We start from the raw sequence: 26,686 nt of genomic DNA on the forward strand, positions 1-26,686 counted from the left end.
CAATCACATGAGATAAATGGGTCACGGGTTGAGGGCAAATCATGCCCTGTGTTGCAGAAATTGTCAGGTGGACAGGGGGTCTATTTTAGCGAGCCATTCACACGAGACTTTGAATACATAACTCTTTCACAAATAATCATGAAGTGCTTCTTCTTTTCCTGACTCACTACAGTCGCTGCCTTCTCTGATTCTCACTCTCAAGGTAAGTTTTATATCAAGTAATCAACCTAAGCTATTTATCACCAGAAAGTAAAAGTCAATCAGATTTATTACAGACATTAAAGGGGGCTCTTTAACCTGACATTGCAGGATTAACTTCTTGTCCTGCTGTGACAGCAACCCAGCTATCTTTGTCTCTACAGTCGTGTTTGTTTGTGTAAAGTCAAGTCTAGCTTTAATAATGAAGACAGCATGTCAGCATGCCCCTGACACATTTACCTTGGCTGGTATTTATGTGAGGAAATCCCTGCTATGTTTCCACTTTAGTCAAGGTCTTAAAGTAACTTTTCGGACGTGGCTTTCCAGCTTTAACTTCTGCGACACCTCAAGCTTCTCTTGATCCTCTAAGTGAAGACATGTAACCAAGCTGGAACTGCCTGCCAGAGTATTGTCGGCTGGTAACAGAACGCTTGACCCGTCGTCGTGGCCGAAAAGCTGGTTTGATAAGTGATGATGGCTCGCTCGTATGAACTGGCAGCCTCCTGGGTGGAGGGGCAATGCTGCAGGCTTCTTGAAATTGTCTGCTGCTTGGCTTGTCTACTTTGGCTGTCAGACTGGCTTAATCTAAATTGGATATATTACTGTGTTGTGTCAGAGGTACTGACATGCTTTTTGTGTTAATATATAATGCTGTCGTTATATTCTTTAAAAATTGGAAGTATTGTAGTTGTAAAGCTAATGACACAAAGCTCATTTTCACTTTATCTGGAATCTGGAATTTTATGCTTGGACGATAGATATATGCAATTAACAACGCAGTAAAATAGAAAATGAGCCGTGCTGTGGATCCTAACGGATTGGGATTGAGAACTGTTTAATTTACTCTCACAGTTTCCACAGGTTTGGCGTCGTTTGTCTCTTGGCTGCCAAACCTTTCTCTGGCACCACTGAGGCCACAGCAGCTGCTGGGACACAGCAAAGCATGGTGTCAATGTAGCTAAATATAGCAGTTCAACAGGCTCCTTATCACAATAGGAAGGATTATCTGGTCCTGGTGGAATATAAAAAATGTATCTGAAAGATCATGAGGACAATTATAGGCTACTACTTAAATCTATGAAACGGTGAAGTAGTTTGATTAGTCAATAACATCAACAGCAGAAAACACCATTGAGACTTCGATAAATACTCATTATGATCATCTATACTACTGGAGGTCTAGTGTGTAAAACTATGTGGAGAAGTGTTAAAAATACATGCAATGCATCTTAAAAATAGTAAATAAATATATTTGTTTCTGCTCCAAAGATACTGTAAACTGCAGACATGTCTGAGGGGTGAGTATTAACCTCTAAAGGATGCCACAATTATGTACACTATTTCTATAACAAATAATAACATATCTTGATATCTTTTGTCTTCTTTTCCTGTCACGTGTTGATGAAGACCGGTGAGTCAAAATTATTTCTTTCACAATCATTAATTAAAGGGGACCTTTTATGTTTTTGTGCGTTTTCCCTTTCCTTTAGTGTGTTATATAGCTTTTTTTTGCATGTGAAAGATCTGCAAAGTTACAAAGCCGAAAGGGAGTTACTCTCCCCGACAGAAACACTGCTCCTGGACTGTCTGAAATGCCTTCATTGAAGTCCCGCCTTTTCTTCTGTAACGTGGTGATGTCACCAAGTAGAACATTTGCATAATACCTGCATAGCGGCTAGTTTGGCACGCCATCAAACAAAACTAGTCAGAGTGGAGCTGGAGCGGAGTCCGAAGAGTTCGGTTCAGTTGACTAATCACAACACAGTGGGCCAACTGACCAATCAGAGCAGACTGGGCTTTTCCTTTTTTGAACATTAAAGCATGTAAACATGTTCTAGTAGAAACCCAAAATACAAGCATGCACATGAAAATAAGCATAATAGGTCCTCTTTAAACATCAATATTGTTTGAGAATCGTGCATTTTATGCTTAAAAAGCCATTTGAAAACTTATATTATTTGAATGTATGAAGTATCTTATCTTTCTTACAGAGGAAGCCAAAATATTCAGCAACACGCCGACTGCTTTTGAAGGTAGGTCTTGTAGAAGGCGACGTGTGAACAGCATTTAATGGTATGCCTCAAGACCACTTTAGTTTTCCTACAGGCTTATTAACGCCTAACTAGCTTGTGTGTTGGTAAGAATCTAATGATACGATATGTATCATGATACAGTTGTTAGGATTCAATATATTGTGATACTGTATATAAGCAAAGCGATATTATTGTGATTTTCTAAATCTAGTTTTAGGACAAATGTCATAGTCAGGCTGTTCTCATACACCGTTCATAGCTATATGTACTTCTGAAAAGTAATGCACCGTAATTCGTATATATCCCACAAAATCAGTTCGTATTTAATCTACGTAATCGTGAATCAGGAAGTATAAAGAGCAACAAACGCTGTGTAGGGAGGATTGTCACTGGTGGATTGGTGGGTGAAGAAAACATTGGGGCATTCGCTCAGGAGATCGGTGTTTGTATCCCGTGTGAAACAAGAAGTCAGCGTTGATCTATTTGTTACTTAACTTCCGTACTTAAGTAACGCCACTTCAGTAGTTATTTGAACCCAAACCCATCTTTTCCTAAACCTAACCAAGTTGTTTCCTGAGAAGACAGAAGTTTATTTTGAAAAGACTGTGCATGTAAGCGGAAATTGGCACGTGTTGCTGGACATTTGTAGGAAAACGCACGAAAAGTGAGGAATTACTTTTTTCAAGATATCTTACGAACTGTTGTATGAGGATACCTTGCCATAGTATAAAGAACGCCACCATATGCACAAAACATATGCAATCAGAACAGTGGGATTTGCATTTGTATTTATCACAGTCCCTGTAACATCCAACATCATAGCACTGCTTTTTAGAACAATCTGAGCCACAAATCTTTGCATGTAAACTAATTAAAAAACTAAAGTGTTTTTGAGGATCGACATGGTATCACAAAACATAATATCGCGATACTCAAGTGTATCGATATTTTCTTACTCCCCTACTATCTTACAGTCCAAACTGCTGAAGAAAGCAGCTGCTCTGCTGGTGGTTGAAATTGAAGAGAAGCGACATGAGAAGGAAAGAATTGTGAATGAGAGTTCCCCTCCACTGATGCTGTCAGGCCTGTCAGTCCAGGAGCTCCAGGTACTACTGACACCACAAATCATGCTGATTCAGAACTCATTATTATACATCATCTTGACAATTTTCTTTTTCTTTACAGGATCTTTGCAAAGAACTACATCGTAAGATTGACGTTGTAGATGAAGTTCGTTATGATATAGAGGTTAAGGTGGTCAAAAATGACACAGAGGTACAGTGACACCAAATCAGAAGGTCACAAATAACAGTTCATATATTTACTGACCTATAAGGATGTTGAAGTGTGCGGTTGTTGCACAGATCCAAACGCTGACTCAGAAGATCATCGGGCTGAAGGGGGCAAAGAGGCCCAACCTGAAGAGGGTGAAGAAAACTACAGATGACATGGTGGGTTCATGCACCGACACCTCCAAACTCATGAAGGCTGATTTCAAGAAAAACCTGAAGACAGTGAAGAAGGAGGAAGAAAAGGTAAAGCTGGTGGCTGTAACAATCGTCCACAAAAATAAGAAACTGAATTTAAAAAGTAGATTACAATTTATCTCTTATCTTTGCAGAGGGAAGAGGTGACCGACTGGCGTAAGAACGTGGAGGCCATGTCGGGTATGGAGGGCAGGAAGAAGCTGTTTAATGCAGGACAATAAGAAGGTGCTATTCTAGTAACACATCATCGTATTCTTTCCTAAAGTAAACCTTAAGCTTGCAATGTTCAAGTTTTATTTATATGAAATCCCTTTGTTTGTCTTTACTTCAGATTCGTTGTCCAAATGGAAGAAGTCTCCACTATAGGATGAAATAAAACTGTTTTTTGTAAAGAATATCAACCACAGTTACTTGTAAAAGATTAAATAAAAGCACTACTTAGATTATACAGTATTAAAATAGTTTTAAAGGAACAGTGTGTAACATTTCGAGGGATCTATTAGCAGAAATGGAATTTTTTTTCCCATAACTATGTTTTCATTAGTGTATAATCACCTGAAACTAGGAATCGTTGTGTTTTTGTTAGCTGAGAATGAGCTCTTTATATCTACATAGGGAGCGGGTCCTCGTCACGGAGTCCACCATGTTGCTCCGCCATGTTTCTACAGTAGCCCAGAACGGACAAACCCAACACTGGCTCTAGAGAGAGATTTTCACGGTTTTACGTTAACTGAAAGCCACCGTAGTTCTCCGACACGCTTGTGAAACTGCGGTAACTTGAGCCGTCTGACTTCTGATGCTCCTAAAGTAGTGTTATTATAGTGAGCGAGGCGAACGGCGTTACCACGGCTTTGCACTCGGCAGCTCGCGTTATCGCAGTCTTGGAAAGGGAGGAGTGAATGGAGGGGTACTCGGTTGGTTGCAATCTGCAAACACCACTAGATGTCACGAAATCTTACACACTGTACCTTTAATATTGATTTAATGTAAACATGTATGTAAAGAAATACCACTGTATGACATGGATGTAATCATATTAAATAGTATAGTATACACAGAACCCTTTGCATATTGAAATTGTGCTAAAGAAAAGGCTGATATATAAAAAAGACAAACTCATAAAGCTAGTAGCTTTATGAGTTTGTCTTTTCAAGTGCAGTATTTGTATTATGACGCTGTCTCACCAGTCTGTAATACATGTGATGCTGATTAAACAACCATAACGACATTACTGTTTGGCCTCTGTGGTTTGTTTTAATTTCCAGATTTAATCTTTTATTATCTATCCAATAACAGAGATACTCATGATGACGTATTCATAGTTTTTTAATCACTAGCTGTCCTAACATCCTCTGCTCTTTGTGTTATTGAGCAATAGGAGGACAGTGGTTGTTAACCTGGTGTTGGGGGATGTGATATACAGTAGAGTCTACTAGCTGTCAGGACATAGGAGGCTATTTTAGTTGGCCGCTCACAGAAGGCAAAAGGAGCCATTACATTTGAGGAGTTTATTTTTTGTCACTTAAAGACAGCCACTGCTCACCTCAACAGGTTTTCTGCAGCGATAAAAAAGGTATGTTGATTTTAACGATGATAGTGTAGCTTAAGAATATATTAGACAATTAGACAATTTCACCTGTTGCATTTATCAGGAATAATTTAAAGGCAGGGACTTTAGCAGGCTGATGGAAAAACACAAACGTGCAAATTTACTGTAAAAGATTTATTACAGTTTGATCTTTAAGAGACCAAAACAAGACAATTTATCTACTTACTTTGTTATAAAATATATGCATTCAGTGTAAAGGCACATTTAGTTTACCCATTTAATGTTTAAATTCACTCATCAAGTGATTCAAATGTTAAGGTGCAACTTAGTAAACCTTCTCATTTTTTATAACTTTAACAAATGCTACTGGGAAATACTTTTTATTACAAAGATGATGATTTGTCCTATTTGGCAAAAGCTCATTTTGATTCTGGCTGCCCTGTTAAATGGATCAACTCCCAACTGGGATTCATGAATTACAAAATAATCAAATATTACAGTGTATATAATACATATTGTATATTAATGTTAAACAGGAAGAATACGACTGTACTGCATGTATTTACTGTTACTACTTCTGATTATTGCATTTTTCTGACTTTAGTATGAATTATTTAATTTTTACAGACAAAAGCTGATCATGTCTGAGGGGTAAGTTATGATTTTGTAATTATGTAAATAAATATTTGTAAAATTATAGTAATTCTTTGAAGCTTTATCATGTTGATAATATTTTTTTTTATTTTCCTTTCCATCATAATATCCACCACAGACAGGTAAGTTATCTACTGTATATAGTTGGTGTAGCTTAACTAAAGAAAATCTACACTTAGATACCATCAGTGGTGGAAAGTAAGTTTACTAAAGTACTGTACTTAACTACCAATGTAATGTACTTGTACGTTACTTGAGTATTTCCATGTTCTGCTACTTTATACTTCCACTCTACTACATCTCAGAGGGAAATATTAGACTTTTACTCCGCTACACTGATTTATATAATTTAGTTACTTTACAGATTCAGATTATTAAAACAAAATATAATCAACTAATAAATGATGATGTATTATTACAGATGAAACTACCCAGCAGTATATTAAGTCATTAAAATGAGCTCCACCTTTACCAGGTGCAACATTAAAGTGATGAACACATTAATGCATCAATAATTATAATACAATAATATAATAGAGATGATTCTGAGTACTTTTACTTTTGATAATGGAAGTATATTTTGATGCTGATACTTTTGAACTTTTACTTAAGTAAAGATTTGAATGCAAGACTTTTAATTTTAACAGAGTATTTCTACACTGCTATATTATTATTTTTTACTTAATTAAAAGATCTGAGTACTTCTTCCACCACTGGATACCATATGTATTTTTATAAACTGTTGCTACATATATCTTTTGCTATATTGCTTTATTGTTTTTTTAGAAAAAATCCAAGATCTCTGCATCTCGCAGACTGGCTCTTAAGGTATTGTCTTCCTTGTCTTTACAGTAATAACCACAAATAAAACTTTATAACACCATCCACAAATTCCCAACATAAGAGTGATCTGTGCCAAAAAAGTTAATCTCATTCTCACTTTTTCATTCACTTCAGACCACGCTGCTGAAAATGGCAGCTGTGATGTTGGAGAAGGAGAAGAAGGAGAAGAAGCTGGAGAGAGAAGCCACTCTGGGTGAGAGAGTCCCTCCTCTTCAGCTGTCTGGTTTGTCCATGCAGGACCTTCAGGTATGTGCAGGTCACTGCATGAACCGCCAATCATACTACAATGAAACAACATTGCTGAAATGCTCCTACGCAAGTATCCCTCTGATGCTTATAGATAACATGCATACAGTATGTTCAAATGCAGTAGGTTTATTCGAGGAGAGGTGCCTCGCAGTCCACATTTTATATGTTGGGCATTTAGATGACGGAAACCTTTAATAAATTATACTATTAAAAAAACTTATTTCAAATATTAAATACAAGCAACCACTAATAATGAGGCTCCCTGGTCTAATGTCTCATAAATGACTGAGTGTTGCATCAACACCTAGAAGACAAAGTAGGTTTGGCCAATCTGCTTTTTCTGTCAGAGCTTCCCAGGATCGAAACACAACACATAAGAAACTGTGAAAAGTACTGTTCCTTCTCCACAACATTAAGAGTCTGTTTTACTAGAAATCAAACTTGTGAACACGAGAACTGGGAGGTGTTGTTTGTTGTCATATTTGTCATTATTATGTTTAATGTAAGAGCTGCTCCTGCTTATTGTGTTGCCGTATTGTACATAATATCCACACTTCACCTGTTGTCATGCTGTCTGTTGATTGTTGTCATGCTATTGTTGATTCTGTGTGTTATAAGAATTGTCTCTCTTGTCTCTATGAAGTGATCTTTTCATAGCTGCACATTTCTTTTATCGTTGATTGTATTTTCGATGCTTTTATCCTTAACATCTGTGCTTTAACTATTGCCTGCCCGGGGACGACAGATGAAATTCAGGTTTTCTGGCTAACTCTGGCATATTTTCAGAAATGTTATTAATATGCACTGTCCCCGTTAGAAAAAGTAATAAACTAAACTAAACTAAACACACAGAAAAACATAACCTTTGAGTTTGAAATGTGCAACACGCCAGTGGATTGTAGGGTTCTCATTAAATGTTTGATATGATTCTCGCTCTGTGTGCAGGCTCTGTGCAAAGAACTGCAACAGAAGACCGACGTGGTAGATGAGGAGCGCTACGACATCGACGCCAAAGTGACCAAAAATAACAAGGAGGTACATGTTTATTCATATTCATTTGACTTACATGTGGATTAAGTTGACTTTATTGATGTGTTTACTGTTTTTAATGATAAATTAATCTTTCATAACAAATTAAGAAGCTGCAGCATTATAGTGATTGTTTTCATTATCAGTTTTATTATCATTTATATACCGGTAACATGTAGGATTAGTATGTAGGATAGTAGGGCTGCCCACTCTTAGTCGTTTTGCTCTTATTCGACTAAGATTTCTTCAGTCTATTAGTTGTTTTTTATGCTTTTTTCATGCTGAATGATTTATTTCTAAGAAACGTATGGGCATATCTCTGGTAAACACAAGATTTAAAGTGGTGCTTTTGTGTGATTCTTTGTGGAGAAACTCGGTTTCACAGATCTGTCGGCGTGTTAGTCGACTAACAATTTCTTAGGTCGAGGACAGCCCTAGTTAATAGCCTTACTGAGTGTGTTTTTTTTTATCATTTTTAAAATACACTTTCATTGTGATCTATTGGCATTTTTAAGGTGGTTTCGTTGTGTACTTTTTACTTACATTTTTCATTGTTTCCTGCAGCTTGAAAATCTGTCACTGAAGATCTTTGAGCTGAAGGGTAAAATGAAGAGACCGGCCCTGAAGAGGGTGAGGGTGTCAGCTGATGCCATGTTGGGAGCTCTGCTGGGCGCTAAGGTCAAAGAGTCTGTGGACTTCAAGGCCAACCTGAAGACTGTGAAGAAAGAGGAGGAGAAGGTAAGGGTGGCAGCTATAACAGCAGATTGTTTTTAAAGTTTTCAAGACTATGTAAGGCTTAGTTGACTCGTTGGTTTTAAACTGCTCGGGTTATTTTGGGGTTATTTTGTGAACATACAGTATCATTAAGAGTTATTTTTTTCTTATGAACAGAAAGAGGAGGTGACTGACTGGCGTAAGAACGTGGAGGCCATGTCTGGTATGGAGGGCAGGAAGAAGCTGTTTAATGCCGGACAGTAGACTTTTCTCTCTATTCTCGTCCACTGTAAACATTAAAATGTCCGTAAATATAAAGTAATAAAGTAATAGTAAGTTGACAGTGTATGCGTGTGTATAGACTTCACATTTTAAATATGCAAAAATATTCAGATTCAAATGAAATGTGTAGATTTTGCATATAAATGAGTTGCATTCTGGCGGCCTTTTTGAGGTGTTTTTCTAATTGTCTACACTTTCTGTGAGATTTGCTGTGTGTCTTGATCTTGAAATGCCTGGAAAAGACCGGTTTATGTCCTGATAATAAATACTCCTGATCAACACAGAAAACCTATGCTGCACTCTTCTGTTTACTTTATTATTATTATTAGATTGGGACACAACATCAGCCAGATGGTAGTAATGGTTCCATGTTGTCAACAGTAGCAGCTGAAAACAAAGTTGTTAAATCGTCTTCGTAAATCAAAGCAGATGTAACATTCACATTAAGAACTGTGGACGTCTAAAAACAAGAAAGGTCGCAGGTTCGGGGCTGCAATAAACCCCTCAGTAAAACAACGGAACAAGGAAGCAACCAGTGCAACTCAATATGGGATACAATTATAACCAATGATGATGACCAGGCAGGGGTCTAGTGATGTGTTCACATATTGTTTGTCAGCCTTGGAGTCGGAGATTGCGGGAGTTTCTGACAGCGACAATTTCTCCCACTTGGTGGAAAGAACTATAGATGTGTAAAAAGCCATCATCGCTGGCAGTTACATCTAAATAAAATGCAATATTAAAACAAATACAATCGATTCAGCAAATTTAAAAGAAGCTATATACAGTTTTGTATTTGTTTTCACTTGTTAAAGAACTGGTTTAAATACGTACATACCGTAAGAAGACCACAGAAGTAGCTGTTTCATTTCAATGATGTTCTTACAAGGCTAGCAGAGGAGGTAATTAAGCATGCAACACTCCCAAGTTCGAATGACAGGAGGTTTTGCTGATAGTGTGTGAATGCAGCATAACAAGTAGGTGCTGCTGGATGCATTATGGGAAATGTAGGCTCCAGTATTGTTAGGGCGGCTGTGGCTCAGAGGGTAGAGCAGGTGGTCCACCAATCGGAAGGTCGGTGGTTCGACCTGTGACCCGGCTGCTCCGGGTTACATTTCGGTGGTTCGACCTGTAACCTGGCTGCTCCGGGTCACATGTCGATGTGTCCTTGAGCAAGACACTTAACCCCAAATTGCTCCCGAAGGCATAACCACCGGTGTGTGAATGAGTATTTAGATCAGATCCTGATGGGCTAAGTTGGCACCTTAGCAGCCTCTGCCATCAGTGTATGAATGTGTGTGTGAATAGTTGAATGCTGACATGTAGTGTAAAGCGCTTTGAGTTGTCGGAAGACTAGAAAAACGCTATATAAATGCAAGTCCATTTACCATTTACCATTGGAGTTTAACCAATTAAAGGGACTAATAGGAAATCTGCATCAGTTTTGACCATTCTTGGTCGGAGCTGTCTCTTGTGTGGAAGTGCAATACTAAATCGCTTGAATACTCCTTTAAAGCAAGTACTGAAAGAAGTGATCCAAGAATAGTATTTGACCCAAGGTTTGTAAGCTACTATTCTTGTTTAATCGTTCGCTGCCTACCTATCCTTATGTGAGGGCACGAGTTGCGGCCATTTGAGCCATTTGACTCCCTGTTACAACAATGACGCAGATTGAACTCTGGCTGGCTCAGTTTACAAACCATCATGTCCTGACCAGCACCTGTCCTTGTTCCTCTGCTCCCCTAAATAAACTAACTTTTGGCTTTAATCTTACCTCCAAGGTGGTCCTGTAATGTGTTATCAGGCTATAATAGGCTGTCATCACACACATGCAAAGGAGTGGTGATGTATTTAGAGCAAGGTGGATAGAATGTGATTGATAGATGTGCATGAAGATGCTTCTAACGTTTTGTGATAGTGAAAGTAAGAAAAAAGCTCCATTTAATTTGAAGCAAAATGATAAAACTAATCATTTTAAAGCCCTCAAGATCTAAAATAAAATCATCTTTGATTCATTTTCAATGTTTTAAACTCTATTATGTTGATGAATTTGCAAATTGGCATGACCAAAGCAATGCCATACGGTGGCTGCGGCCACTAGAAATGCAGATATGTGATATTATAAATTAAATTATAAACAGTCTCAGATGGTGACACAATTAGATGCCTAAAGATGGACATCTTGAGGTGGTCCAGACTCACACTTGGTTTGTGTTGTTTGTTCTATAAATAAACAAGCAGGACAAGTGAATACAAACAATCTAGGTTGCTTTCCTCCTTCTGTTTGACTCCTTAACAACTCAATCCAAACTCCAACAAGCTGGCCTTGGTCAATTGTGAATGTGTGTCACTGACCCAGTGTCTCTTTAAATTCTCACTGTCACTTCCACCAACAGGTGTTGTCAAAATTACACCAGATACCCAAATGTTTGAGCCCATAAATGAACTTTTATTACCTCCTTTCCTGTCTGATATTGTGGGGATGCTATGTGCAACAGTAAATGTCACTGCTGGTGGACAGGCAGCAGGAGTCTATTTTTGTGAGCCATTCACACTTGACGCTATAAATCTGATAGATTTTTCTCTCTCAGAAAGTCGATTGCTGCCTCCCTCACACACACTTTTCTTCAGTTTGGAGGCTCAAGGAGCTGTTTTCGGCTTCAATAAGGTACAGAGTTGCTTATATTCTGGTATTTGTGGATTACAGTAAACTGTGTGTGGGCACGTTGAGGCGTTGAGCTGAGTTCTGTGAATAAGGAGTAACTTCTCAGCATGCTACGAGTTTAAAACAATTACTAATAGTTGATTTATAATCTGTAAAATCTCTCATTCAGATGAGGGTCTTGTTTTGTTCTTTCATTTGGAAATCATTGTGGCATTGACATCATTAGTTGAACATTGTCAGTTTACATGCCTGTGGATTATCTGGCCATTCACCTTTATTGTCACCTATGCAGAGACTCTTGTGAGTTATGTTAACACGACCACTGACCCACTTTGAAACTTTGCATATCACACAAGTGCTTTTAAAGTTAAAGTCATTTTTAAATATGTTTTCTATACCATTGCATATTAGTTGTAATATGTATTTAAATTTGTAATAAGACTACATTTAATTGTCATGAATTTTTATTTGAATGAAGAGAGAAATTAAAAAAAGTTTATCTATATTGTTCTTTGATTACATGTACTGTAACTGACAAAGGATGATCGCTATAAAGTAAACAAAATGTAATGTGATGAAAGCAAAATGTTCATAAAATATTCGTATCCGCCTTGAACTGCACCAGGGGAACAAGTGGGTGAACAATAAATAACTTTAATGGGCCAATGAATGTTTGGGGTGGGTGAAATACTTTGACCAGGGAGGCTTAAAAGATCATCAATCCTCCGCGTACAGCTCAATTTAACAGGTGTTTAAGGTGAATTCACTCTGTTTGCAATCAAATGCATTAATATTTCACAGTTTTCAATTTCTGCAAAGATAATTTTCATTTTCTTTTTCTTTTTTTTACCTTTACAATTCTAGTGCGGGAATTTAAGACAATCATGGCTGAAACGTGAGTATAATCGCTTCTGGTTTATTTTAAAGTGTTCATTGACAGCTTCAAAGTATACTGAAAAACTATATATTGATATTCATTGTGTAAATAAGTTGACATGTATTTTCTTTCTCATTTTAATGCTCCAACAGAGCTGTGAGTATCAATCATACAACATATTTTATATTTATCTATTAATGCAATCTAAAAAAAAATCATACAGTCCATAAACAGTATAGGTATATGGAGGGTATTAAATGTTTTTTGTTTTATGTGTGAATTATAGAAAAAATCAAAGATCTCCTCCTCTCGAAGGCTGGGGTTGAAGGTAAGTTTTTCTTTATTTGAGATGTTTTTGTTTTTTTTAATCTATTTATTATGAAGAATTTGACTTGAGACAGAGTTCATAACTTTAAATGCTCTTTATATAAACCTCAGAAAAATGGTTGTGATGTGTGTTGAGAATTGCATTATACATACAGTTTACATGTGTGTTAGTCGTGTATAAATATTCTTAACGGATGTGTCATACTCAAGTTTTATGATGCAAATTGATGCAAAAATTCTGGTATTTATGTGGACTTTTGCTCTATTTGGTCTAGAGAAAAAAATTGAGTTCAAATTATTCATTTTTATTTTGTCCTTAGATTAGACTTTTGACCGTCGCTGCTCAGATGCTGCAGGAGGAGACGGAGCAGAAGATAAAGGAGAGAGAAGCTGCTCTGGGAGAACGAGTTCCTCCTCTAAATATTTCTGGTCTGCCTTTGCAAGAGCTTCTGGTATTTCACTTTATTCAAATCGTCCAATACACTCTCTCTCTCACTAATATAAAGTCTTTCTATTTGACTTTTTTTTATTATATTCTGATACCACTAGAGGGTGTCTTTTACTTTTTTTTACAGGATCTTTGCAAAGACTTACACCACAAGATTGATGTTGTGGATGAGGAATGGTATGATATCGGTCTTAAGGTGTCCAAAAACGCCAAGGAGGTGAGCTGCTCATGAATGAACAGGAAGATAAAGTCAGTGATGCATGTGGAAATGTTTTTTTTTTTAAGTTATTGCATTCAATGTCTTTACTATGAAGATGGGGACACAACATAAAATAGCTAAAAGTGAACAAACACTGCCTCCGAGTGGCGGCATGAAGACATAACAGACTCTTATGCATAAAGCCTTATGCACTCTGTGACTTTGTTATAGCACCAAAACGCCCTCAAATATTTAGGAACTCAACACATTTCACATCTGTGATTTACAAAATCAACAGTAAGCTGGGAGGAAATTGTAAATTTGCAATTTGTCTGTGAGCACATCATGCTTCATTGTAATCCACGGCATTTTTTTTGAGAGTCAAGAGTCACATTATTCAACTGGTTTAAACAAGACAGTAAATCATGGACTGTTAATTTGTTTGGAGACAATAAATCATTACACTGATATAATGAAACATAAAACCCCAGCCAGTGACATTTATATTCTAGGGTTAGAACAATAAATATATTGGGAGAGATTGGCTATATATCAAATATGACGTATTGAGCAATCAGATTTCAAACCACGGATATCAAATATCTGCAAAAGTGGCAATTTAAAATGTTTTTCTTTGCATGTTTTATTTATTTATCTCCAGTAATTGTTGAAATATTGTTAAAAGGAATTTTCTTGCTATAACAATGTACTATTTATCTTGTTATACTCTGAAACTTTCACATTAAAATGTGATAACTTATTGTTATAACAAGATAAATAGCATATTGTTATAACAAGAGGAGTTTCTAAGTTTGTATAAATATGCTTCTTTTTAAAAAAATATAGTATTTGTTTTGTAAAGTAGTAGTAGTAGTAGTAGTAGTAGTAGTAGTAGTAGTAAAGCAGTAGAGTTTCTCTGACCTTGTACTGGTTGGTCCAATCCATCTAAATATTTTAGAAATATTTGGTTTAAGCACTAGAAAAATTGACATTAATGTAAGATTTTTTTTTTTTTTTTTAAATGAAATTACAAGGTTAAGAGTGAACAGTCAGCTTTCAATTTTGGATTAATTACAAATAGACATATTGATACATCCCAGGGTTCATAAATCCATATATGGATGTGAACTTGTGGGGAAAAATGTAAGGATCTAGGGAGCTTCCCTCACATTGTGTCTGGGGGTAATATGGTGTTCTTGACTCACAATGGTCGAATGGCAAAAGAACAATCCTTTCTATCAACTGATCCTCCCGCCAGATTGAGAACATGAACTTGAAGATTATTGAGATCCAGAGTAAGTTCAAGAAGCCGACCCTGAAGAGAGTGAAGATCTCAGCTGAAGCCATGCTGAGCGTCCTGCTGGGCTCCAAACACAAGGAGTCCATCGACTTCAAGGCCAACCTCAAAACGGTCAAGAAGGAAGAGGAGAAGGTAAGCCTGGCTTTCATCTTTACAGTCTCAGAAACCTTCAGGTAAAGGTCATTTTTGGTTCAAATGATTTGATTCATCTTGGTGATGTGTTATGTTTCCAACAGAAGGAGGCGGTGACTGACTGGCGTAAGAACGTGGAGTCCATGTCTGGTATGGAGGGCAGGAAGAAGCTGTTTGACGCCTAAAGAACTAAAGAAACATTTACTTTTGTTTAAGAGATCATCTTATTATAACAAATTCTTAATGTTACTTACTGTCTTACCTATATTATACAGTATTGATGTATGGATTGCAAATACTCTAAAAAATCAGCACAGTCTTGCTTTGTAGTAATCTTGTAGAAATAAAGGAAAGCAACAGATGTTTATTTAAAGACGGATTACAAGTGGACTTTAAATTATGTTTTAAATTGAAAAATCTTATCTTTTTTTTGTCATTAACTGCTTTGTATTAGACTGTTTGCAGTAGTTCTCCTCAGCAGCCTTGTGATGGCAGCATCACTCTTTCAAACCATCACTCAGACACTAGTGGACCTACAGTATAATATGTTGTTTGTCCCTCGTAAATTATCGACTGCTAATGTGTTATCTGCTGTAATAAATTGCCATCTAGCTTGTTAATGTGGTGAAAGTGTGTTCATATTTGGTTTATGTACTTGATACAAAGATAAACGAACGAACTCTCTCAATAAAAATAAAGCAATCCTGCCGTTGTTTTCCTCCACTGTGTGACCTAATAATCACTTTGGATTTTATGTGGGATCAACATTCATTTCACACACAAAATGTTGGATTAAAGCTATTTCAAACTGTCCTCCTTAGCGAGGAGACGGAGGACAGTAGCAAAGCATCACAGGTGGACAGTCCCAGTAAGATTTCACACATCATGCAAGAGGGATGTGAGAGACGCCGTTCAAGAATGGTGAGGACAGAGGGTCTATTTTAGTGAGCCACTCACATGAGCGCTGGAATCTATATATCTACCCTCTTTCTGTCCTTCTCGTCTCAGAAAAAGGCGCCTGCGAGTATTTGTCACCTGCTGTATAAGGTAAGGAGCTTTATTTTGAAATCTTACAGAACATGAAGGGATAAAACAACAGAAGAAGGTGTTTTATTACAATACTCTTGTTGACGCTACTCCAAATTCATCAGTATTAAAAAAGCAAGGCTGGATTTATGTTAATGCCAGTTATAGTTTCTTACACTAAATGCCATTTAAAAATCTTAAAAAATCTAATTAAAGCTATCTATTTTTTTTTAAAAAAGGAATCTCTTTACATGTGAGTCAGGTAGGAGTTTTATTTTTGTTCACGTTTGAGATCAGCTGGCTGAAGTTATAAAGAACACATCACACAATGTGTATTTCATTTATGTCTTCTTCTTCTTTGCAACCTATTCACATTACTTTGTAGTGTCATTTAAATGTAATGATCTGGAATCGAAGAATCTTTGCTTACTAAATCAAAAGTCATAAAATATCTATATTGAAAAACAATATGAATCCTGTCCTCTTTGGTCTTGATTGATTACTTGTCTGGTATTAGTATTATTTTGAGTATTTTTTGGCTTTGCTTTAGAGAGTATTTTTTAAGTTGTAGGTTTGACCTTTAGACAATGTCATACATTGTTTGTGTCCTCTGCTATGGAACTGCCACCTACTGTATGGGATATAGGATTTCTCAATCAGATGGGCTAAATTTAGCTTTTTTCTGTTCACAATAAATTAGCAGAGATGTATGTGTATACTTATGTAGAAAAAAAGAAAAGATAATTGTCTTCCATCTGTCTTTTTCAGATAGATTTAACAAGTGAAGACACATAGAACTGCAAACATGTCTGAAGGGTAAGCATTCATGTCTCATTTACTTTCACCACACCATAACTTCGTACGAGACATTTGACAAATGTAATAAGTTGCACCTTTTCTCTTTCTCTTCTTGAAATATGGGCACCACCTTCCTGACTGGATAGGAATATGGTGAGTTATCAATTCATCTCATCAGTTATGGGACTAAAAACTGCACTTGTGTTGGATTATGAGACTTATTTGATGTGTTCTGTGCTCCAAATCCATAAATATGCATTTGTATATAATATAATCCAGAGAAAAGAAAAGAAAAAGTTTATATATAAAGGATAAAGTCAAATTCTACTCAGGTTGTAGTCAGTACTGTATATGTTGTCATATTTTGTTTTCTGTTGAATCATTCAATTCTGTTGGATATTTGAAATGTTTTGCCAGAAATTTGACATGTATAACGTTTTCCTTTCCAGAAACCAAAGCCCAAAATCTCTGCATCTCGCAGGCTGTTCTTGAAGGTATTTTATGTGTAACTGTGTGTTAGTCTTGGACAGTAATGCACTTGTTCAAGAATTTACACTCTTTAAGAGCTGCAAACTATACGTTGTCTGGTTGACTGAGGTGTAATTCTGTACATGTATGTGCACCAGACCAAACTGCTAAAGAAGGCCATGACTATGCTGGACAATGAAAAGCAAGTCAGAAAAGATGAACGAGAGAGAATCCTCACTGAGAAAGTCCCAGAGCTCCAACTGTCAGGCCTGTCTCTTCAGGATCTACAGGTACATTTATCAATGAAGCATTTCAATCCACATGGAGTAGTTTTTTTTTTATTTTGGCTCTCAAGAAAGTCAACATTAAATCACATAATAACTTTTCCCCACCTACTCCTGGTGGTATCTAGCCGCAAGCAATAACTTTTGGTTTTGAGGTTTGGAGATATCTGCCACTGACAAATACAATCAAGGTGAATATATTTTAGTTTGTGGTGCTCAAAGCATTTAAAAATGAAATTTAAAGACCTCAATAGCAATTCCTCCTGCCAAGAACACCTCAGTTAGTCCACAGACCACAGACCTCAATGTCAACAGTTTCAATAGAGACCATTAGAAAATACTTCCAATGAAAACTACCCACAGCAAAGTCACTGGATTAATCTACGGATCATACAAAGTCTACTGTGACATACATTTAAAAATGAAAAGATCTCACAACTCCTCTCCAGTCCACCATGCTTTAATCATTGTTTTTAGCTATCTTGCCTTCTTCAGGGTGGTACCCCGAAAAGGTTTGGTGATCAAGGCATGGTGTACTGGAGAAGAGTTGTGTGATGTGTTTCAATTTTGATATTCTATAAACAAATCACTGCCCATACACATGTTGCTCTGTCTCTGTGCATTGTAGGACTGCCCAATTTAAGTAGATTAGTCGACTATTCGTTATTTTGGTCTTAGTTGACTAAGATTTCTTTAGTCGATCACTCTTTTTTCAGTTGTTTTTTTCACGCTGAATGACTCATTTCCAAGATACTTATGAGCACATCTCTAGTAAAGTGGTGCTTTTGTGTGATTATTTTCTTTATTATGCGATAAAGTTGTATGAGTGTTAGCTGACTAAGAATTTCTTTTGTTGAGGACAGTCCTAGTGCATTGCTTGTTATCATGCCAGTATTTCCGTGAAATTATCCAGATAAATTACACTCAAACAAATTCCGGCAACTGGTACTCAAAGGAGTCTAATCTACACTTTTTTGTCCACAGAATATTTGCAAAGAGCTACACCAGAAAATTGATGGCGCTGATGAAGCTCGCTATGACATTGATTCCAAAGTGTCAAAAAATGATAGGGAGGTAAGTCATATTTGTGAATAACTGTTTAAGTTCTATCCTTTTTCACACAAATCTAAGGGGTGCATACTGTATGTAAACAATATTCATTGGTATTTGGAACACCTCTCTGTGTGTGTGTGTGTGTGTGTGTGTGTATACTGTATATATATATATATACACAGTATATATATATACAGTATATACTGTATATTACTTCACTATACATACTGCATTCCTGTCTACACCTCTGTGTACATATATTACTTCTCATCATGCATATACATACTAAATCCTGTTTTCATTCAGTTTTCCCATCTAAAATACTGTCGTCAACAAAATTACAAATTTATATTTACAATACTATTTTATATTTACTTATGTTTATATTTATTTTAACTGCACTATTGTATGCCTTAGATTATCATTTTGCTTTTACATTTACTTGTGTGATTTCCCCATTTTATATATACAAATTTCATGAGCATTGCAAGATTTTCATTGCCAATGACTGCTTTGCTGGAATTTACAAATGACATATAAAGTACCTTGAACCTTGATTTTAAAGTAATGCTGAGGGTGGGTTTGTGTCATTTGTGTTGGAAAAAGATACTGGACCTGTCTCAGAAGATCTTTGAGTTGAAGGGCAAGATGAAGAGACCGGCCCTGAAGAGGGTGAGGGTGTCAGCTGACGCCATGTTGGGAGCTCTGCTGGGCACTAAGGTCAAAGAGTCTGTGGATTTCAAGGCCAACCTGAAGACTGTGAAGAAAGAGGAGGAGAAGGTAAGAGCTGCTGGTGTCACTTCAAATCACTTTTATTCACTGAGGATAGTACTCTCATATCAGTGCTGCTTTTCGGGGAGTCCTGTGTACATTAAACACACAGCACACAAAAACAATTAAAAACATATAAAATAACAGTGTACAGTCTGCACAGTTTTGGTAAGGAAGCTTTGGATGTTTTAGTTAAACAGAACACTTCTTCATCATCATAACATATTGGTTGAAATCAAGGGTGCCGGTTTCATTTTAACTGTGGGGACCACACATTTGACATAAATCTAATTGCTGACCCAGTAGCAGCCTGAATACAGGATATTAACATAATCACTAAGGCTAAATATAGAATACTGATGTGAAACCCGAACTGCTAAAATGCTTTTAAAGGAACTAGAAAGTAGAGTGGCACACCCTGAGAAGGGTTTCATTTGTTTAAAAAATAGAGAGGAAGTAAAAATTCAGTTGAAGAGTATCTAAGTGTATCAATGTTTAGTGCATCACATTAACGTTAACAAGCATGTACTGTATATTCCCCAACATTGTAGGGCTGCACAATTAATAGAAATTTTTATCAAAATCGCAGTATGGCCCAGTGCAATTTTCAAATCGCAGGATGAGGAGGAAATTGCAATATTTCTTAAATGTTAAACGTGTGTCAAAATACCATTTCAAATTAAATATTGTCATGCGAGCAGAGATGTCCTGGCCTACACATTATATTCTACAGACTTAAGAAAACACCTTTGTTTGGTACTCGATCCCAGCAAAAATCACACCATAATCAATTTAATATGTTTTTCAAAGAAAATGAGAATAATGATGCAAAAATGATCATTCCCTCTAATATTGCAAATCATGTTGCAATTGCAATATCAGTCAAAATAATTGCAATTAGATCTTTTTTCAAAATCGTGCAGCCCTACAACATTGTATGCCTATTTGTGTTGTACAAAATGACTACAAGTACTCTTGTTTTAATCAGACTGAGCTGATTCAAAATCATCTTTTCACCCCCACAGAAAGAGGAAGTGACTGACTGGCGTAAGAACGTGGACGCCATGTCTGGTATGGAGGGCAGGAAGAAGCTGTTTAATGCTGGGCAGTAGATTTAGTGCTGAATTTCTTTGTGAAGATATTTGCTGCTCTAAAACAGGTGGAACCAGTGAATCATGACTATTGTTGGCTCTATAATGACAGTGAATGACGTGATGACCAGTTCATGTTTCAAGTGTTTGTGGAAATGACAATAGTGAAGGTGCTTAACTTCACGATCATTCACATGATACATATAGTTTTTTACATAATGTATGATGCATTATGAAAAACATATGTATATATTAGAGCACTATATTGCCTTTGTAGTTTGTTAGCATCCATATGAATTCATGAACGCAGCCCCAGTTTTGGCTGTTCAAGTCACATGTAGTAATTGTTACTGGCTTGCTTTTTGACCTCTGCTACAGTATATACAATAATAAACAGGCAAGACTCAGAGAAAATGCAGATTTGTCTACAATTACGAATCTGAATCTGGCCAACTTACACTACATGTATTGCCAACAAAAGTGTCTTTTGAATCATGGCCTTAGATGACAACATAAAACATGGAGAACAACATTTCTGTGTACTCTTGTGTTTTCTGAAGAAAAAAAAAGTGTGCCGGTTGGATTGAATGAATACACATTCCAGAGGCAGCTAATGTTGAGGTTCAACTGTTCATGGAGCTAGATCAAGTTGAAGATGAACATAGTGGCATTAAACTTAGACATTATGATGAGAAGAAGCCTTGTTATGAATTGTGTATTAAGTAATAAAATGTAAATTACATTGCTCAGAGAAGACTGGTCCTCTGTGTCTTAAACTGGAATGTTTGTCTTGTATGAATCATGTTATCGTCTGATGGTAAATATAGTTATCATTTTGTCTAGACAGAAATTTTGCCATACAGTTTGTATCATGGTAGCCCTCCCTTTAACATCTCTGGTATATATATATATATATATACACACACACACACAGTATATATATATATATATATACACTGATCAGCCATAAAATTATAACCACTGAGAGGTGAAGTGAATAACATTGATTATCTCGTTACAATGGCACCTGGCAGTGGCTTGGGATATATTAGGCAGCAAGTGAACATTTTGTCCTTTAAGTTGATGTGTTAGAAGCAGAAAAAATGGGCAAAGGTAGGCATGTGAGCGACTTTGACAAGGGCCAAACTGTGATGGCTAGACGACTGGGTCAGAGCATCTCCAAAACTGCAGCTCTTGTGGGATGTTCCCGGTCTGCAGTGGTCAGGACCTACCAAAAGCGGTCCAAGGAAGGAAAACCGGTGAACCGGTGACAGGGTCAGACCCAAGGCTAATTGATGCACGTGGGGAGCAAAGGCTGGCCCGTGTTGTCCGATCCAATAGAAGAGCTACTGGAGCTCAAACTGCTGAAGAAGTTCATGCTGGTTCTGATCGAAAGGTGTCAGAACACAGTGCATCGCAGTTTGTTGCGTATGGGGCTGCGTAGTCGCAGACCGGTCAGGGTGCCCATGCTGACCCCTGTCCACCGCCAAAAGCGCCTACAATGGGCACGTGACCATCAGCACTGGACCACGGAGCAATGGAAGAAGGTGGCCTGGTCTGATGAATCACATTTTCTTGTAATATTACAACTTTTTTTCTCGTAAAGTTATGACTTTATTCTCGTAATATTACGACTTTTTTTTCTCGTAAAGTTATGACTTTATTCTCGTAATATTACGACTTTTTTTTCTCGTAAAGTTATGACTTTATTCTCGTAATATTACGACTTTTTTTTCTTGTAAAGTTATGACTTTATTCTCGTAATATTATGACTTTTTTTTCTCGTAAAGTTATGACTTTATTCTCGTAATATTACGACTTTTTTTTCTTGTAAAGTTATGACTTTATTCTTGTAATATTACAACTTTTTTTATCGTAAAGTTATGACTTTATTCTTGTAATATTACGACTTTTTTTTTTCGTAAAGTTATGACTTTATTCTCGTAATGTTACGACTTTTTTTCTCGTTAAGTTATGACTTTATTCTCGTCATACTACGACTTTTTTTTCTCGTAAAGTTATGACTTTATTCTCGTAATATTACAACTTTTTTTATCGTAAAGTTATGACTTTATTCTCGTAATGTTACGACTTTTTTTCTCGTTAAGTTATGACTTTATTCTTGTCATACTACGACTTTTTTTTCTCGTAAAGTTATGACTTTATTCTCGTAATATTACGACTTTTTTTTCTCGTAAAGTTATGACTTTATTCTCGTAATGTTACGACTTTTTTTCTCGTTAAGTTATGACTTTATTCTGTAAATCTCTGATTTGCTTTCCCTCAATTTGGCCCTAATACTCTGTAGTACATTTGCACGTTGGCCCTCACTGCATTAGACTTATATACTATATACTTAGACTATAAACTGTGTTACCTTCATCACAATGATCAAATGTTTTGCGGCTCCAGACAGATTTTTTATTTATTTTTTCCTGAAGTGGCTCTTTTGATAGTAAAGATTGCTGACCCCTGGCCTAGTCTGATAGTTTTGTTGAACCTGTTAGGGAGGGATGAATTACACCTTTATCATTCTTAGTGGTTAAAATGAAGATTTGTGACCTAACTAACTAATAAATTCCCATCATAGCTTCAAACTGAGCCTCTGAGGTCTAACTGAGGTCTAATCAGCCAGGAACACTGTTCAGGCTCTCATTAACACCGTGTAGGGAAATGACGCAGCAAATTAAATATAATGAAGCTATAGGGTTAAACAAAGAAACCTGACTTCAATGAAACAATAAAAAAATGTTAACTAACTAACTTTTGAAGTAACGTTAGTTTTACTAGCTACATTATGTTGGAGTATTTACATATCTAACGTTACTGTACCTCATCATCCATGTTTAAAAGAGACAACAGCCAACGGTCCCTCCTCCTTCTTCCTCCCTCCATGGTGAACCGTTACTACCACTCCTAATATGGGCATAACATTTGACCAAAAGGTACCGCCCACTTTCTGATATCCGCCTTTCTGATTGGAGGAACGGGATGTCAATCATCAACGTTTCAAAGGGAACAACTGCTGTACATGGCCCCGGCCAAAAACACTGTCAACACTTCACGACTGTGTACTAGCTACTTTTAGGCCGGATTTAAAACCCACACAGGGTAAGACGACATTTTCACCATATTATGATTATTTGGGGAATTACGTTGCTTGTAGTTCTGTTTTTTAATACGTTGGTTTTGTCTTTATCTCTGTTTGAGCGGTTATAATATAAGATGTACTCTACATAGCAACTGTACTCTACATAGCAACCATCCATCCATCCTTTCAGACTTGTTACTAAGCTTTGCTGCAGCATCCAATGAAATATGTGCATATACTATAGCTAGTAGTTAGCTAACATCATTGTTTTGTGTCCAGCCTGCCTTTAGCCTGTCACTCAACCTCTAACCTTTTGCTGGAACAGCCTCTTATAAGAAGTACCTGCTCCTGATCTCAAATCAGACACACAGACCTGTGACTAAGTGAGGTTATACACTGTATAAACTGTGGATTACAATGTATTTTCACTTGTTTTATCACTAACTGCATAACTTTTTTGTGTGCAGGTTTTCTGCTGCTGGTGCTTTCGGATGTCCAAGTACAAACTGTTTCTGCTGAGGCATGGGGAGGGGGCCTGGAACAAAGAGAACCGTTTCTGCAGCTGGGTGGACCAGAAGCTGAGCGAGGATGGGGTGAAGGAGGCCCAGGACTGTGGTAGGCTCCTGAAGGAGCAGGGCTACAAGTTCGACTTAGTATTCACCTCCATCCTCAGCCGCTCCATCCAGACAGCGTGGCTGGTGCTGGAGGCTATGGGTCAGGAGTGGGTCCCCGTGGTCAAGGCCTGGAGACTGAACGAGCGCCACTACGGCTCCCTGATTGGCCTGAACCGGGCAGAGATGGCTCTACAACATGGAGAGGAAAAGGTGAAGTTGTGGAGAAGGAGCTATGATATCACTCCACCTCCGATTGATGAATCCCACCCTTACTTCCTGGAAATCTACAATGACCGCAGATACACCACTTGTGACGTGCCAAAGGAGAGCCTTCCCAGAGCAGAGAGCCTGAAGGAGGTGTTGGACCGGCTGCTGCCATACTGGGACAGCACCGTGGTGCCAGAGATCAGGAACGGCAGGACTGTGCTCATTTCTGCGCATGGAAACAGCTGCAGGGCTCTGCTGAAACATCTGGAAGGTATGCTACTGAAATGGCCCGCACTATTATAAACAGTGTTCTCAGCTTTTGTGTTTGTGCATTCTGTTGAATGCAGCAACAGCTTCTGGACTCTACAGGCTGCTGTTTCTAGTCGTCAACTGGTGAAGGCCATATTTCAGTTCCACAAATGGAAAGTTGAACTTGTGTAAAAAGGCCAGTGAGTTTATGTTACATTCGGCTGTGGCTATTAAGTCCACGCTGACCTTTCATCACACTCATAAGCTTTCGATGCTCTTTTTGCCACAGGACACTCCTTGATTTAACACATATTGACTGTTACTTAAAGCAGCAGTGGGTAGAATTGGAGCAAATATAATTTTAAAGTTATTTTGATAAAACGGTCACTATATCCTGCAGTGCAGCAGTGCATGAGACAGGTAATCTGGTAATTTGTCATTCTACAGCTAAACAGTACACTACAAGATGTTTCTGAAAATATTTGAGGCGAGAAATAGGCATTACAGAATATTGATTCATATTTGATCAGAGTTGCCAGTTTGACCGTTTGATAGGAGTGAACGAATGATTGACAGCTGCCTGTTGAATGAACAGCCAAATAGGAACGCTCTCTCTCTGAAATGACCTGTGATTGGCCAAAGTCTCCCGTCACGAGCTAGATTTTTTAAAACCTGAAAACAGAGCCATGAGGAGGTTCAGAAGTCTAGTTATCTCTCAGAACACTTGAATTACAATATGCTGGAATTTATTATATAATATAATATATTATGGAATTTTTGCCCAATGATGCCAAAAACATTCTGCCTACTTTAATATTATGCAGCATTTGGTAACAGGATTTTATTACAGCGTTCATGCATATTAGTTATCACGCCTGGTTGTGACTAGTTTGTCCAGTGTGACCTTGATATTACTGTCCTTATTTCAACAGGTATATCGGATAAGGATATCGCCAACGTGACTTTACCTACGGGGATACCTGTGCTGCTTGAGCTGGATGACAACCTCAAGCCTGTGAAACCTCGGCAGCTCTTGGGAGACCAGGCGAAGATTCAGGCGGCGATTAAAAAGGTGGAGGACCAGGGAAAAGCCAAACCGTCAACTTGAATGCACTAAACCGGCTGTAAGACTTAACATAGTTCTGTTCTGGTTGCCTGTGCGCACTTTTATTAGGTACAGTGAAAAATCTTGAAAAGACTCAAATAATAATAATATATAACATCAGACAATAACAACAACAAAGTGGTGTTAATAAGATTCAAAGGATATGTGTGAAGTTATGTGTAATAGTGGCCTGACCTGGATACAGAAAGGGCCTGTTCAGACCTGGCAATATCATGCATCCTAACTGATCGGATCACAAGTGGACAGCTTTAAATACATCTGTTCACACCTGGCATTAGAATGCATCTCCACATGCGTCTTGAGTGACCATGTGTGATCGGATCTCACTTCCCCGCTCTATATGCACTATAAACACGTAGTAAACACATGGCTAATACAGCAGACGTTGTGACGTAATATTACATGAGTGTCAGTTGTAAGATCCTACATATTCGTGAATTCGGGTACATTTTATTAAAGCTGAAGTAGACGAGATTGGAGCAAATATGATTAAAAAATATATTTATATATATATATATATATTTTTACCAAACGGTCAAACTAGGCAGCGCTGATCAAATATGAATCAATATTATGTTACGTTAATGCCTATTTCTGTTTTCAGAATCATCTTGTAGTGCACGGTTTAGCTGTAAAATGAGAACGTTTGTGAAATCTGGTGAAGGAACGCCAAATTCCGGTCACATGACCGGAGCACAGCCAATAGGAACGCTCTCTCAATGAAATGACCTGTGATTGGTCAAAGATCTTTTAAAGCCTGAAAACAGAGCCATGAGGAGTTGCAGAAGTCTAGTTTTCCTTGAGAACACTTGAATTACAATATGCTGAAAGGTTATTATGGAATTTTTGCACTAATGATGCCAAAAATATACTGCCTACCACCGCCACTGGCACCACCGCCTTTGCCAGGCAACAACGGACT

At 37.4% G+C, this 26,686-nt stretch overlaps 5 protein-coding genes and 1 long non-coding RNA gene across 7 annotated transcripts; 5 read left to right on the top strand and 1 right to left on the bottom strand.

The window, feature by feature from the left end:
* Window positions 1–43: 43 nt before the first annotated feature.
* Window positions 44–4,087, top strand: LOC119487502 (troponin I, slow skeletal muscle-like). The gene is made up of 9 exons (XM_037768444.1): window positions 44–202; window positions 1,468–1,496; window positions 1,606–1,609; window positions 2,190–2,231; window positions 3,206–3,337; window positions 3,417–3,506; window positions 3,596–3,766; window positions 3,853–3,943; window positions 4,050–4,087. Exons 2-8 carry the CDS (start codon window positions 1,486–1,488, stop codon window positions 3,937–3,939), a joined length of 537 nt encoding a protein of 178 aa, XP_037624372.1. The 5' UTR covers window positions 44–202; window positions 1,468–1,485; the 3' UTR covers window positions 3,940–3,943; window positions 4,050–4,087.
* Window positions 4,088–5,137: 1,050 nt separating this feature from the next.
* LOC119487501 (troponin I, slow skeletal muscle-like) lies at window positions 5,138–9,326 on the top strand. Its single transcript, XM_037768443.1, has 8 exons — window positions 5,138–5,291; window positions 5,895–5,918; window positions 6,040–6,043; window positions 6,708–6,749; window positions 6,879–7,010; window positions 7,959–8,048; window positions 8,607–8,780; window positions 8,934–9,326. The coding sequence occupies exons 2-8, from the start codon at window positions 5,908–5,910 to the stop codon at window positions 9,018–9,020; spliced, it is 540 nt and encodes a 179-aa protein (XP_037624371.1). The 5' UTR covers window positions 5,138–5,291; window positions 5,895–5,907; the 3' UTR covers window positions 9,021–9,326.
* LOC119487507 lies at window positions 8,611–23,386 on the bottom strand. Its single transcript, XR_005206713.1, has 3 exons — window positions 23,310–23,386; window positions 19,231–19,372; window positions 8,611–8,757 (listed from the first exon to the last, which is right to left on the bottom strand). It is a non-coding gene; the product is annotated as an uncharacterized LOC119487507 (long non-coding RNA).
* Window positions 11,610–15,663, top strand: LOC119487503 (troponin I, slow skeletal muscle-like). The gene is made up of 8 exons (XM_037768445.1): window positions 11,610–11,706; window positions 12,568–12,598; window positions 12,733–12,736; window positions 12,867–12,908; window positions 13,228–13,359; window positions 13,483–13,572; window positions 14,813–14,986; window positions 15,091–15,663. Exons 2-8 carry the CDS (start codon window positions 12,588–12,590, stop codon window positions 15,169–15,171), a joined length of 534 nt encoding a protein of 177 aa, XP_037624373.1. The 5' UTR covers window positions 11,610–11,706; window positions 12,568–12,587; the 3' UTR covers window positions 15,172–15,663.
* Window positions 15,789–21,228, top strand: LOC119487500 (troponin I, slow skeletal muscle-like). Of its 2 annotated transcripts, none has more exons than XM_037768441.1 (8): window positions 15,789–16,033; window positions 16,781–16,828; window positions 16,957–16,963; window positions 17,260–17,304; window positions 17,437–17,568; window positions 18,547–18,636; window positions 19,222–19,395; window positions 20,412–21,228. In XM_037768441.1, exons 2-8 carry the CDS (start codon window positions 16,818–16,820, stop codon window positions 20,496–20,498), a joined length of 546 nt encoding a protein of 181 aa, XP_037624369.1. In that variant the 5' UTR covers window positions 15,789–16,033; window positions 16,781–16,817; the 3' UTR covers window positions 20,499–21,228. The 2 variants fall into 2 exon arrangements, with proteins under 2 accessions (XP_037624369.1, XP_037624370.1); XM_037768442.1 differs by having other exon boundaries at window positions 16,785–16,828.
* A 55-nt stretch (window positions 23,387–23,441) lies between the features above and the next one.
* On the top strand, window positions 23,442–26,031 carry bpgm (2,3-bisphosphoglycerate mutase). Its single transcript, XM_037768432.1, has 3 exons — window positions 23,442–23,588; window positions 24,036–24,660; window positions 25,571–26,031. Exons 2-3 carry the CDS (start codon window positions 24,060–24,062, stop codon window positions 25,744–25,746), a joined length of 777 nt encoding a protein of 258 aa, XP_037624360.1. The 5' UTR covers window positions 23,442–23,588; window positions 24,036–24,059; the 3' UTR covers window positions 25,747–26,031.
* Window positions 26,032–26,686: the final 655 nt, after the last annotated feature.

Source organism: Sebastes umbrosus, chromosome 4 (assembly GCF_015220745.1).
Source record: "Sebastes umbrosus isolate fSebUmb1 chromosome 4, fSebUmb1.pri, whole genome shotgun sequence".
Classification (NCBI taxonomy): Eukaryota; Metazoa; Chordata; class Actinopteri; order Perciformes; family Sebastidae; genus Sebastes; species Sebastes umbrosus.

Coding starts and splice junctions, on each gene's coding strand:
- LOC119487500 (XM_037768441.1), top strand. Junction 17,305..17,436: donor CTCGCAGGCTGTTCTTGAAG/GTATTTTATGTG, acceptor TATGTGCACCAG/ACCAAACTGCTAAAGAAGGC. Junction 17,569..18,546: donor TGTCTCTTCAGGATCTACAG/GTACATTTATCA, acceptor TTTTGTCCACAG/AATATTTGCAAAGAGCTACA.
- LOC119487502 (XM_037768444.1), top strand. Junction 3,338..3,416: donor TGTCAGTCCAGGAGCTCCAG/GTACTACTGACA, acceptor TTTTCTTTACAG/GATCTTTGCAAAGAACTACA. Junction 3,507..3,595: donor TGGTCAAAAATGACACAGAG/GTACAGTGACAC, acceptor GTTGTTGCACAG/ATCCAAACGCTGACTCAGAA.
- bpgm (XM_037768432.1), top strand. CDS start 24,060: ATGTCCAAGTACAAACTGTTTCTGCTGAGGCATGGGGAGGGGGCCTGG. Junction 24,661..25,570: donor TCTGCTGAAACATCTGGAAG/GTATGCTACTGA, acceptor TTATTTCAACAG/GTATATCGGATAAGGATATC.
- LOC119487503 (XM_037768445.1), top strand. Junction 12,909..13,227: donor CTCGAAGGCTGGGGTTGAAG/GTAAGTTTTTCT, acceptor TTTTGTCCTTAG/ATTAGACTTTTGACCGTCGC. Junction 13,360..13,482: donor TGCCTTTGCAAGAGCTTCTG/GTATTTCACTTT, acceptor TTTTTTTTACAG/GATCTTTGCAAAGACTTACA.
- LOC119487501 (XM_037768443.1), top strand. Junction 8,049..8,606: donor TGACCAAAAATAACAAGGAG/GTACATGTTTAT, acceptor TGTTTCCTGCAG/CTTGAAAATCTGTCACTGAA. Junction 8,781..8,933: donor TGAAGAAAGAGGAGGAGAAG/GTAAGGGTGGCA, acceptor TCTTATGAACAG/AAAGAGGAGGTGACTGACTG.